We start from the raw sequence: 14,147 nt of genomic DNA on the forward strand, positions 1-14,147 counted from the left end.
ATGTGCTGCTTCCTCTTTTCCTGACACCAAAGGAGCCTGTGATGCCCATCTCAGGAGTGGGTAACTCCAGCAGTGGGCACATTTGTTTAGAGGAATCACACTGTGTTTTCATTTCTGCTTACCACCCTCCTGGAAAAGCCAATTCTATTATTTTTTAACAAATCTCCAAAAGCTTCTCACCTAGGAGAGTGGAGGAGAAGGTGCTTGATAGGAAAAGCCAGACTCTTTATTTTCAGTTTCTGCCCAGTCACTGGAGAAGAACAATACTTAAGAGAGGACAGTTAATCAAAAAAGACATCTAAAATCAGTCAGATGGATTGTGCCCTGGAGAAGCCTGTCCCTGCGTTGGGGTTTAGACCAGCTAGGTCAGAATTAGTATGATGGGCAGTGAGATTAATTCTGTCCAGACTATAAAGTGTTGGGAGAACAAGTATCATGCTCATTTATGTCTTCTTAGGTAGTGTGTAAGCAAGCCAGTCTGTGCTGTTTTATATGTAATAACTCTGCATGGACTGAAAACCAACTTCTGACTGTGAGCAAAGACACATGTTGAAGGGTATCAGATGGAAATCTTTTTACCCTACAGACTGTCAAACAATGTGGTTTTCATTAACACTGATGATCAGGGAGGAGTGCTGAGATATGGAACAAACTTGAAGATGATATGAAATCAGGCAGTGATGTAGAATTGCACAGATGAAGGAAATAAAGAGATAGGCATGAACTGTGCAGGCAATATAAGGAAAGGAAGTAAGCTTGGAAGCTGCAGGTTAATACAGGTGTGGGAGGAAGTATGAAGAGATTCAGTCACAGAAGAGAAACCTAGGAATTGGTAATGCAGAGAGAGATGTGGAAAGATGCAAATGGGACTTTGCAGAGCAGACTGGCAAACAAAACAGGCCAACAGAAGCAGGATCACGATAGCAAGCAGTGAGATGCATACCTTTTCTTCATCTTTGAGATTGCATTCAAAATCTAGAAGTTCAAATGTAATGTAAAGAATATTTTGGGGAGCATGTAAGTGCCAAAAAATATTAGTAATTAAAAAAAAAAAAAAAAAAGTCATTGAAGGTGACAGGAGAGAAGAGAAGATGGGGAGACTTAGTTGTGAGGTAGATGAAAATATAGGCAGCTTGGCACACTTAGACCTGCTAGATAGAGATGTCTGTAACTCACTGCAGTGTTGTTAACACCAGAGAGAGAAACTGGGTTACAGAATGATACTAAAAGCCATGGGCTGAAACATGAGACCCATAGAGAGAGGACCTCTGTTAGCAACCTAAAAGGACTTCAGAAAAATAAGCTAGACATGGCATTAGAAAGTAAACAGAATGAAAACATTAGTATATCCTAGTACATGGACTGGTGTAAATGTCTTCATGGTTAAACTTCTGCTGTTCTTTTAAAGATGCTTGATTTGTGGATTTTGTGAACTTAGATTTCAGTAATAGCTCTACATCACCAAGGCTCTACATCACCCCCTGTGGAGGGTGCGGTTCACAGCCTCTCAGGCACATATTTATTCTGTTTTTTAGTGAGGACTCTGTAGAGCTTTTGTCTTTTTCTTTGCTCTCATTTGTCTTTTATAGAATGCTATCCCAGCTTTCGGTTTGAATGAAACAGCAGATCATTCCACGGGAGAATCTGGGGGCTGTGACAGCTAAGTGGGGGGACCTACCTCCCTGGGCACATGTAGGTGGAGTGTATAATCCTGCATGTCCTGGGATCTCATCTGTAGATGACTGGGATGGGACTGCTGGTTGTCTGTGGTATTAGAGATTCTAAAAGAGAAAAAGTCTAGCAGTGACCACTGTTTTTCACCAGAGCAGAGTTTGGGCATTTGAAATGGGCACAAGATCTGGAAGGCTCAGGCATGTTCCTATTTCTACCAGGACAGATAAGCCTCTGTAGCCCAGGGACACTTCTGTATGGGGTCAGCTCTACCCCAGATGAGTCTTAACTCATCTTTCAATTTGTTGACCCTAGACTTCAACCCAAAGATGTGCTGTAAATTATCAGTTACCACTCAGAAATTAGCCTGTCAATTCACTGTCTTTTCTCCTTCAAGTCATTGTTGTCCAGCATGAGCAAAAACTCGAGCAGATTGTCAGAAATTATGGTTATTTATGAGCAACCTAATCTGAAATCCCAAGACAAGGACTGGATGGAACAAAGCAGGAAGGGCAAGGAGGTAAATTAGATAGCCCAGCTTGCCTTTATGATTGATTCTAGAGGACATTGATCCATAGAACACTAAGAGCTAAAACTACCAGTTCTAAATTCTCCATTAACGAATTTGCAAGCAAGTCAATGACATTACTTAAAATTTTGTCATTATTGAACTATAACTGCAGCAATGTGGCCATCTTTACTGCTATTAAAGAAATTATAGGAGAGTCACAATTTTTGTTCCTGACAGCTTTTCTATCCCACAAATGGCAGCTTTCTTTATTAATATTAAGGTTAGGTGGGTAATGCCTCAATGAACTGAAACCCACTCTGGTTAAGGCTTTTGTACTTTCTATCAGAGCCCATTTTTCTAAGACACAGGTGGTGCAGCTTTTGAAACTGGCTCCAGGCTTGGCCGTGGGTGCAGGAGAGAAGTCAGTTTGCCATCTGTTTCTGGAGGTGGTTTGTTATTACACAGGATTCCAACATCCATCCTCTGGTTCAGCTGGATAACAGTTACCTTGGAGTGGCAGGTGGGCTCTCCATCAGTGGATGAAGGAGGTTGGCAGTGGAAAAGCTGGCGAAAGCATTTGTAAAACTGAAAGAACAAACAAACAATTCTAGACATAGCTGTTAGGCAGGCAGCAATTCAGAGCATCTCTGTGACAGCTTGGAGGCAAGGAAACATGGTTTATTAAGCTCCTAGTTTTTGCTCAAATAGGGATTAAATTTGTTTTCTCCCCACTCACTTAAATTTGTGGACTCTTCCTTTGAAACTGGTGTGCTTCTCTTTCCTGAGACCATAGACTCTGTTGAGTACAAAGGTGTGGAACAGTCTTAAAACATTTTAAGAGCCTTTCGTGTATGATAAAAGAAGATTTAATCACAGAAGTAATTGTTTTGTAGCTAATTAACACATCAGGCAGGGAAAAAATAATTTTGATCATCTAATGATAGACAGCAGGGTGAACACCAGGTTCTTTTCATTAGCAAGCCATTTAAATCTCGGCGTTCCCAAACTGCAAGCTAAACTTCAGAAAGTGGCTTTGCTTAATTAACAAACCAAAATAATGCTTATGAGAATTACCCAAAACACCTCTGATGCTTTATGATTTCAAAGCTGTTGTACAGAAAAAAAAAAAACCCAACTGTTATGGCAGTTCTCTTCTGCAAAGTGAGCAGAATTAGTACAGCTGTCTTCTTGAAGAGCAGACAGTCACATTGAGTGGCTAGGGACATCATTAGTGCAACAAGTGCTTCAATACATTTTATATATGTTTTTATTTTTTAAGTGAAACCTTAAAAAAAACCCTAAAAGTGTCCAGTGCTTACTCCATCATTTTGTTTTCACATGATTATGGGAAACAGAAAAAGATCCCAGAAGCTGTGATTGATGTGAAAGTATTGCAGTTTAGACAGTGCTGTTGATCAGTGTCTGATATTAGACCCTCTAAAAATGTGCAGCTGCAACAGTAAGATTCCTCTCATTTCAATGCTAGGAAGACCTCCTGTTGGTAAAGATTTACAGTTGTGATGTAGGAAAGCAGTTTTCATAAGCCCAACTATCTGTCCTGAATCTGTCCTGGTCTACTTTGGATCTTGAGCATGGGATGAGGAGAATAACATCATCTTAAGACTGCAGCTAAGGTCAAAGTGAACCTTTGCCTGGCTGTAAGCAGGAGACTGATTTCCATGTGGCTTTTCTTAGCCACTACTGACTGTGCTGATGATTGACATGTAGCAGGAAAAAATGGCCTGATATTTTGTGGGTGCTTCCTTGATGAGTGGGAGGTGATCAGAGGCTTTTCTTCATGAAAGCGCTTCTGTGAGAAGGAATTCACCTTCCTCATCCTCTCTTCACAGAATTGTCAGCAACTTGTGGGCATTTGTGCCACCAATAAAATGTCTGATGTTTCTTTATTGTCCTGGTTTGGGCCAGGATAAAGGTGATTTTCTGTCTTGTACTTTTGCTTTTAGCTATGTCCTTTGTAATTAGTTGCACTTGCTGAAATTAACAGCAAGTTTCTCAGACAGTGTCTGCTTCTAGGACTGATAACACTCGATGTTTATAGTTACTGCTAGAGACTGGTGTGCAGAGCCAAGGACACTGCTCAGCTCTGAGGAAAACATTTTACCCTCCAGAAGGGATAAAGAGATCCCCCTGTCACTATTATATACCCCTATTCAGGCTGCCTTCTGGGTAATGTTTTCCTTACTAGAAGGAAGCAAGTGGATGGAAAAAGTGGAATTGGATGAATTCCAGACTGAGAAAGACTAATTGTAATACGATGAAGATGTTTCAAGGAGTACATTGGTACCCTAATATTGCCATTGATCTGGATGAACCATCCGAAAGTCGTCAAGGGAAGAAACATGGGTCTTACTGGCCTATCTTTCCTATCTTTCTATTCTTGTATTCCCATTGCCATGGTGTACAAATAGGAGAGAGAAATCAGTCATGTTCTCCATAGCCTTAAAGATAAATGTGTAGGCAGGTATTTGCAAGACACAGATATGTAAAGCATAGAGGAGGATCGAAAGGGTATACCTGGGTCATTTTTTTTATAACTCCTGTACAAGGCAGGTCAGAATTTAGCTGTGGAAGTGGTAGGAATACCAAGAAGAGCACCTTAAAAACTCCATACAGCTGCCCTTGTCTGTTCTGTATTCTGCAAGTGAATGTAAAGACCTTGTCTAGCTAAAGAACTGATAATATACAAGAAAATCAAGAAAAGTGGTCACTTGACCTGAAAGAATTAGCATGCAATAGCACTGGACCCCCATTCCTGTGGGGGATATTTTGTGGGCAGGATGTGGTAAAGGGGGGAAAGTGGGAGAGAGCAGTCTTGCTACTCAAGGAGGATGATGGTGGTATGCAAGCCCTTTATAGGCTTTTTACTCTTGCCTTACACTCATTGTTTTACCCCATCAACTACTGAAATCATAATATTGATGCACCAGTGCCAAGTGAAAGCTGCCCTAATTAATGGAACTATTACTTCACTTCATGATTTTACAGAAGTAGTACTTGAGGTACGCAAGGCTGAAGGGAAGCAGAAAAGAAAACTGGAAATTTCTGTGAGAAAGGTGAAACCTGGCATTCATTTTTGTTTTCACTCTCTGCTCCAGGTATCCTGATCATGATGTCCATGTGTAATGAAGTGCACGTGTACGAATACATCCCTTCAGTCCGACAGACCGACCTGTGTCACTACCATGAACTCTACTACGATGCAGCCTGTACCTTAGGGGCCTACCACCCACTGCTCTATGAGAAGCTGCTGGTGCAGAGGATGAACAGAGGTTTGCAGGATGATTTGTATAGGAAAGGGAAAGTCATTTTGCCAGGGTTCAAAGCTGTCAAGTGCCCTGAACGAAGTAATTTCCCGCACTTGTAGAAGAGAGTCCTTCAGAAACAATGTGCAATAAGGTACTACTGTTGTACTATAAACAAGAGAATACTTGAAAATTGTATCTTAGACCAATCTAGTCTTGAGTCTATAAATTGTAATTAAGTAGCAGGCATGAGAAATACTTCTTTTCTGAGCCTGAGTATTTATTACTGCTTTGCAAATAGTTAAAGAAAAAAGGCTTAGCTTATGAAAGGTGCAAAGGACATACTTAGGCAGAAATATATTGTTGTGAGTGTGACTGTCAGAATTCGTCGGTGGTCTCTTATGCCACATACGCTAGATTGTAACTTTTTTTTTCTTTTTTTAAATGAAGTTACTTTACTGCTAAATCTGGCATTGTGAAACTGCCTCTGTTGTTCACGTACAGAATGGCCAGTTGAACAATGCAGCATTTCTCATGGCTCCGTGGGGTTTTCACACTCTCCAAGAATGAAGTAACCATTAGTCTGAGCTGTGCAGTCAATGACCAGAGCAGCCTTTAATTCCCACTCATAGGCAGGCTCAGTTACAGACCCTCCAGCTGTACAGGGGGCCTTATGGCAGCTATAGAGGCAGAATAGATGGAGGTGGCTGTACACACACCTAAACCAGTTGAACTGGTTTAGGATGTACTTTCAGTGCCAGACCCTCATGCTCATACTGACTGCATAGGGCAGAGGGAAAAGAGAAATGTCTCGTTTCTGTAGAGAGCAACAAACATATTGGTATAACCAAGTTATTAATATATATAACTCTAAAGCCCAGTCAAGAAAAAACTCTCCCTGGGAGGCCTATCAAGAGGGTGTAAGTGAGATAGGAGAATCCAGAGATAGCCAAGGGAGGTTGTACAGCTCTCACACATCATACTGAAAGCAAGCACAGAGGGAGCTCACCTTTCTGCAGCCAAAATCATAGAATGGCTTAGGTTGAAAGGCACCTTACAGATCATCTACTCACTGCCATAGGCAGGGATGCCTCTCATCTAGACAAGGTTGCTCAAAGCCTCATCCAACCTGGCTTTGAACAACTCCAGTGAGTGGGCATCCACAACTTTTCTGGAAAATCTGTTCCAGAGTCCCACAGCACTCAGGATGACAGACATCATGTGTTAGGGATTTCACTGGGATCTGCATCAGACTCACTTGTTCATAAGTTGCTGCTGTTAAGAAAGTATAGGGAGTTTTCTGACAAAAGAAGAGGGTTAAAAAGCATTTTTTAACACTGACTATGTTGCATATGGAGATAATTTTATATTTTTCTTCATAACACACAATATGAGAATGTTCCCCAAGATACCTCAAACATTTTATCATTTGGGCAGATTTTTAAAAACACTATGTAACTTCCTTGCCCCTCCCCACCTTCCTGTGACTGTACCCCTTTTCTTAGGATAAGCTCAGCTGAAAAGTATGCACACAAAATCCAAGACAGCCAGAACAGCTACAGTAAGGGCAAATCCTGCCTGACAAACGTAGCAGCTTTCTATGATAGGGTAACTACATCAATAGAGAAGGGATGACCTATGGATGTCACCTGTCTGAATTTCTGCAAGGCCTTTGACATGGCTCCCCATAGTATCCTACTCACTAAGTTAGAGAGACATGGATTTGATGGGTGGACTGTTCAGTGGATAAAGAATTGGCTGGATGATTGCATCCAGAAGGGAGTGGTCAATGCTTTGAATTGCAGTTGGAGACCAATGACAAGTGATGTCCCTCAGGATTCTGTGCTGGGACCTGTACTGTTCAATATTTTTATCAATGATATAGCTGGATCAAGTGCACCATCAGCAAGTGTGCAGATGACACCAAGCTGAGTGGTGCTGTCAATAAGCCAGAGGGATGGGATGTCATCCAGAAGGACCTGGGCAAACTGGAGCAGGTGAATCTCATGAAGTTCAACAAGACTAAGTTCAGGGTTGAAGCAATCCACACTATCAATACAGGCTTTAGGATGAGGTTTTATGAAGCAGCCCTGCAGAAAAGGACTTGAGGGTGCTGGTGGATGAAAAACTGGACATAAGCCAGCAGTGTATGCTTGCAGCCTATATGGTAAATTGTACCCTGGGCTGCATCAAAAGAAATGTAGCCAGCAGATCAGGAGAGGCAATTCTGCCACTTTGCTCTGTTATTGTAAGACCTCACCTAGATTATTTTATCCAGCTCTGGAGCCCTGAACACAGGAAGGACATGGATCTGATGGAGCATGTCCAGAGGAGGGCTATGAAAATGATCAGAGGTCTGGAACCCCTCTCCTACAAAGACAGTCTGAGGGAGCTGGGGTTGTTCAGCCTGGAGAAAAGAAGGCTCCAAGGAGACGTAATAGACACCTTCCAGTATCTGAATGGTGCCTACAGGAAGGCTGGAGAGGGACTGTTTGCAAGGGCCTGTAGTGATAGGATATGGGGCAGTGGTTTAAAACCAGAGTAGATTTAGATTTGATGTTAGGAAGAAGTTCTTTACTGTGAGGGTAGTGGAAAAATGGAGCAGGTTGCCCAGGGAGGTTGTTGAGGCCTTGTCTCTGGAGATACTCAAAGTGAGGCTTCACAAGGCTCTGAACAACCTGATCTAGTTGAGGATGTCCAAGCCCCTGCAGAGGGGTCGGACTAGTTGACCTTTAAAGGTCCCTTCCAACCCAAATCATTCTATGATTCTATGATTCCCATGTCTATGCAGTCATGCCCATCTCTACTCACGTCTGGTCAGTAAAAAGGCAGACAGCTCTAAAGAGGCAGTGAAAAGATAGTTGAGTGGATGTGGTGGAAAACATTTTTTGTGTTTTGTCTTAAGCAACAGAAAGGCAACTGAAGAGTGAAAACAATATTAATGACCATTTACTCTTCAGTAGTAATATAATTATATAATACTTTTTCTCTCACTCTGCTCTGATGTCTTTCCTTCCTCAGAAGTGAAGAATATGTCTTATACAGGACTTAGTCTTCTTTACCTACATAGATTCTTAATTTGGGCTTTGTGATCCTCTTAAGAGGCCTTTTGTCGACAAAAAGTATGTCCAGATGATCTACAAACTGTACTGTTGTGTTGTGTGGGTATCTGTCCACAAATCATTTTGGTACATGTCAAAAATAATAGGTTTTACTCAGATTAGCCTTAGACTTCGGATATATTACATGCTGATTTCTTCTTAATGTTACATATGTCAGCAACTTTTATTCTTAAAGTTGGTAATACTGTTACTTAATCTTGTGGAGAATAGATAACCTACATAGAACTAATCTATTTTTTCATATGTTTGGTACCGTGTTTGCAAAACATATGAACAGTGCAATCAAACATGTCTCTTCCTGTACACTGGGTTAGCTACCACATGTTTGTGAAGGGAGTTGATTAGCTTTCTAGGATTAGTGAATATTTTACTTCTCTGAAAGCAGAAATTCGCAAGTTCTGAAGAGAAACAAAAAAAAGACATTACCACTTTGACTGGTCTGTAACCACTAACCATTAACTTTGATTTTGGAAAAACAAAAATAGTAACTGAATTACTCAAGTACCCACAGCAGACTTAATGTTCTATTATTCCCTCAGTAAGCTGTTAGAATAATCAACATAACTGTTGTATAGAACAAGGCAAATTTTAAAGTTTCTTGTAATAAGTGCTAAGCATACCTATTCATTTAAATATCATTTAAATAACAATGCAGAACCAGGTCTGGGATTTATAAGATGAACTGCGTATTTTTCATTTAGTGAACTGTGCGCATCCAAGTCCTCCCAGCAGAAATTTTTTCTTTACTGTATCCTGAGTTAAAATCTGTCAGTGCTCCTTCCACAAGTGCAAACGCAGGTGCTGCAGCACCATCACCTTGGAAGATGCCCCAGATCTGGGCTGCAAACTCTTAGTTTCCCACGGATGAGGAAGACCAACTTGTGATGTCCATCCTCTTAAAAAAAAACAAACCAAGGATTCCCTGGCTTGGCTTCCGAACACTGGTTTCCACTGTGATGTTTCACTTCTCTGCCTGCTCAAACACCTTGTGGCTTCTTAAAGGAGATTTTACTCCCTTACTTTGTCTTGTCCTCATTTGGTTTTTGACACAAGTGCAAGTGTAGGATGATTTGGTAACTGAGGGCTTACCTCCCCTTGCTGCAAGAAAGGAAGGGGCAGAAGTAACAGGGGAATATAAAGAAACTCTGGAGGTGCTCCCCTAACCACTGCTTATGCCCTCTGGCATTGGCTTTGGTGTTTTTTGTAAGAGCCCGCCAAGTATTTTTGCATTTATGGGCATTTCCTCATCCCTCATAAGGGCAGAAAAATCTTTACAATTAATCACATTCAGGAAATTTAGAACAGTGGGTGTGTAGTGACACTGAACCATGTATCTTTTCATAGTAATAGCACATGGCAGTGCTGGGTTTAGATGCATATGTTACATGCAGACAATGTGAAAGGAAATGCATTTTTCCAGCCAGATTGTGGGATTTATTGGGAAAAAAGATAAAAGGCTCTGCCATGGGCTCTGCCATGGGGGTGCTGCACCCTAACAGAGTGGGACAGCACCACGGATGAGAGGTTTGCCCAAACCTGGCTCTTGAGGTTTGTCATCTGCCAAGTCAATGCCTCAGTGGCCCAGTGGATTCCTGAGCTCCCTTGACACTTGTTGCAAAGATGCTGGTTTTGGAGTTGACTGACAAGTAGGAATAAGTTGCCTTCAAAAGCTATGGAGCCTCATTTCTGTGCCCTGGTGCTGTGGATAAACCCTTGCACTTACCTGAACAAATGAGAAACAGCAGCGGCTTAAGGAAATGTGCTGAGTTTATGCTGAATTTCATTGTGCTCTTTTGCCCACTGTGAATTCTGTAGCTTTTCTGACTTGTGGTGCTTTTATAATTTTCACTTAGCCTTTGGAGGGTTAAATCAAGGTATTCTTAGGTTTATTTAAAAAAAAAAAAAAAAAAAAAAAAAAAAAAGCCTTTTTTTGAGCCAAAATCATTTTTGCTAGAAAAAATTACTAACTGTTCTGTTCCTTTATAGTTCTAAAGTGGGAAAGTCACAGCTCAGTGTTAGTCATTTCTTAGATTAGACTACTAAATCTTCTTTTCCAACATTGCTGTGCAGTTTTGTGCAGTTGAAACTCTGGAAAAGTCAGCGAAATCACAATGATATAAGAAATGCAAACCTTTGGAGAGAGAGAGGCTGATTTACATACTCTAGTCTACCATCTTTGTGTGCAAATTTAGCTAAATCACTGCATGTCTTTGATTGGGGCACTTTTATTGGTGAAATCACCCAAATTCTGAATTTTTTACTGTAGGTCTCTTGCCAAACTCAGCAAAACTGAGAGTTTTTGTCTTAAATGAAGATAAGAGCTTTCTTTCACTGGTTGCACAGACTCAACACAGTCATTTTAGAGATGGATTGAATTAAACAGGAGTTCAAAATACACGTAGACCAATCCAATCTGTAGTGGAGTTTTCCTTTTTAATTTCCTTTTTCTTCAGCAGTTCTTAAGGGTGGAAGATGCCGTTTGGACAGTGACGCAGATGCACCACAAAAGAAATGTTGAATGCATTGACTGGAAAAATAAATGGCTAGAATTTTTCCCTTCATGCTCTCTGAAGCTGAGGTGTATTGAATAAATGAATTTGGGTTTTGAAGTAGGTAATTCAGAAGACTCTAATTAGGAAGCACCTGAATTTTTCCTGGGAGTTATCCTCACGTGCCAGGAGGATACCTGATTTAACTGTTTGAAATCTGAAGTAGCCCATGTCTGGGCACACCTGCATTTTGAATGAATTTTGACACTGCAGTTTGGCTTAGTGATCAGATTCAGACTTTTGTTCTTGAAATAAGAGTTGTGTGTAAAAGCCTTACATTTATCCATATCATCACTCTTATAATATGTAGTCATTGACCTATTCAAATATAGACTGTGTACTTTTTTAATAGCTTTGAGAATTATTTTGTATGATGATTTTTTTAAATGAATGTGTACTCTAACAACAAAGCTTCAGATTTTACAGGAGTCACATTTTTAAGCAGTGTTTGTATACATTTTAACACTTTTTATATTTTCTATTATGATTTTGTATATTTTTATGTATGCACAGTGTACAGATTTTTTCCTGTAAATAAAACATTTGTTTTCATTTGTTTAGGAGTTCTGGTCTTTTTAAATTGCCTTGAGTGAATGACACCAAACTAGGCAGTGTGAAACAGGGGAAGGTGCCTGTCAGTTCTGCCCACAATTGCAAGGAAATTTCAAATGGAAATGAAGAGAGAAGCTGACAAATAGCTTTTAGTGTAAACTGCAGAAAAGAGGCAGATATTGTAAAGCCAGTTTTATTCTAAACTGAACACATCTAGCCAAGCAGGTGCTGTAGGATTTCCCCTTAGAACATACATACCATGCTGCGCTATATTTGGGAATAAATTTTTTGGGAAAGTCAAGTCCTCCAAAGAGATCATGCTCTGGTGACATGATGTTGTACTCAGAAGTGCTCATGAACTTCAGCTAAATGGCTGCACCACCCATTCGAAGAATTCAGTGTCATGTGTGGTAGAATAAAAGGCAGCCAATGGCATCCTGGCCTGTATCAGGAACAGCGTGGCCAGCAGGTCCAGGGAAGGGATTCTGCCCCTGTACTCAGCGCTGGTGAGGCCACACCTCGAGTCCTGTGTCCAGTTCTGGGCCCCTCAGTTCAGGAAGGATATTGAGGTGCTGGAGCAGGTCCAAAGGAGGGCAACCAGGCTGGTGAAGGGACTCGAGCACAGATCCTATGAGGAGAGGCTGAGGGAGCTGGGGTGTTCAGCCTGGAGAAGAGGAGGCTCAGAGGAGACCTCATCACTCTCTACAACTCCCTGAAAGGAGGGGGTAGCCAGGGGGGGGTTGGTCTCTTTTCCCAGGCAACCCTCAGCAAGACAAGAGGGAACGGTCTCAAGTTGTGCTGCAGGAGGTTTAGGTTGGATATTAGAAAGAATTTCTTTACTGAGAGGGTGATCAGACATTGGAATGGGCTGCCCAGGGAAGTGGTGGATTCTCCATCCCTGGAGATATTTAAAAAGAGACTGGATGTGGCACTCAGTGCCATGGTCTGGTAACTGTGGTGGTAGTAGATCAAGGGTTGGACTTGATGATCTCTGAGGTCCCTTCCAACCCAGCCAATTCTATGATTCTATGAAAAGTATGTGTTTTTATCAATTATTAATTAAAATGAAAAACAATTTACCAAAGGGAAAAACATAACTTGACATTCATTCTGTGATGAAATAACACATAATTTAACCTACAAGCCTGCTTACATCCATTAAATGTAAATGAGAGGCACTATTCTGCTTTGGGGAGTCTATACAGTGGCAGGAGTTGGGCCAGAGGAGGTGACAGTCACTGTCTTCATCCCAGATAATCTCCATGAGTCCATGCTAACAATAAAGCTGGTTACACATTTCTGGGATAATTGTGGGAAGTCGGATTCCTATTGCATAAACTCCTTGCAGCCATCAATCATGCAGCTCATCCTGTGTAGTACCCCCCCTCCTGGCAGACAGTGGTGACAGTGTAATTATGTCACGATAGGCAAGTGACACCTCTACCTCTCAGAAAACTCAACCTGATAAGCCATGCTAGAGGAAAAACTGAGTGCCAGGATGCACAAACATACCAAATAACCAGTGGTTTTCAAATCCACCAGCTTTGCTTTCACTTTGTATTTTTCACGTAAAATAAACAAGGAAACAGGATCACTGTATTCCATGTGATGAAATGTTCACTGAACATCACTGTCTACAAAACAGGAGAGGAAATTCTTTGGAATTCAGTTTCTCATTGCATGCAAACACATAACCCAGTAGGATATTGAAACCTGTCAACTACATTGCAATGAGTAGAGAGAACATCTTGCTGTAACTCTTACTCTTTAGCAGTGACAGCTCTAGAAGGAGTGACATTACCTTTCTGTTAGTATCTCAGAAAACATTGGAGGCAACTCATTTTCAGGTTTATTCCCAAACTGGGCTGCCCCTTTCTGAACAGCATCACTTTGGAGGAGGGATCTTACATCTTTTAACTCAAAAAATTAGCTGGGTTTAATTTAAGCAGCTCTGAGAAGTCAAACCTCATACAGGCATTTTGTTTTTCTCCATTTCTGTTTAACTGCATTAATAGCTCCCCTCTTGTGACCTGGCTGAAACCCATCTGAGAATGCTTGCTCCAATTTGCTGTCCTGGCAGTGGCATGAACCCCCTGGAGAGCAGCAAGACAAGTGAGGCAGGAGCCAGTCTTTTACTGTGATTGCACCGTGGTTCTTCTTTAGGGAACTGAACCTGTAGCAATGATTGATTAAGCAGTGGCTCAGTGTGGGGCTACTGCATGACTATGAACCACTAGCAGTTGTGGTTTGGTTGGACTTCAATTCTAACTCTCCTATCATCCTGATCTTTCCAGGGTGACAAATGGGTAATTTGATTGTTCCAGCAAAACAGCATGGATTTATCTGCTGCACCCAAAACCTACCAATATCCACTCAATACATACATCTTGCCTTGTTTTTAATATTCAGGGTCTACTTTCTTCCAGTGCTAAAACCACTTCCACAAAAGTGCATATTTTAAAGTACAGTCTGTCCCCTG

General features: G+C 41.2%; 2 protein-coding genes across 2 annotated transcripts in view; one reads left to right on the forward strand and one right to left on the reverse strand.

The window, feature by feature from the left end:
* ST6GAL2 (ST6 beta-galactoside alpha-2,6-sialyltransferase 2) overlaps positions 1-6,857 on the forward strand; it is a 52,539-nt gene extending 45,682 nt beyond the window's left edge. The window contains exon 6 of the mRNA XM_071744614.1: positions 5,299-6,857. Within this exon, the coding sequence (XP_071600715.1) occupies positions 5,299-5,567 (269 nt within the window). The 3' untranslated portion in view covers positions 5,568-6,857. The remainder of the gene's footprint in view (positions 1-5,298) is intronic.
* LOC139796501 (pinopsin-like) overlaps positions 1,793-14,147 on the reverse strand; it is a 98,850-nt gene continuing 86,495 nt past the window's right edge. Inside the window, exon 5 of the mRNA XM_071744627.1 lies at positions 1,793-2,767. Coding sequence (XP_071600728.1) covers positions 2,540-2,767 — 228 coding nt within the window. The 3' untranslated portion in view covers positions 1,793-2,539. The remainder of the gene's footprint in view (positions 2,768-14,147) is intronic.

This window comes from Heliangelus exortis, chromosome 1, assembly GCF_036169615.1.
Source record: "Heliangelus exortis chromosome 1, bHelExo1.hap1, whole genome shotgun sequence".
In the NCBI taxonomy this organism is placed as follows: domain Eukaryota; kingdom Metazoa; phylum Chordata; class Aves; order Apodiformes; family Trochilidae; genus Heliangelus; species Heliangelus exortis.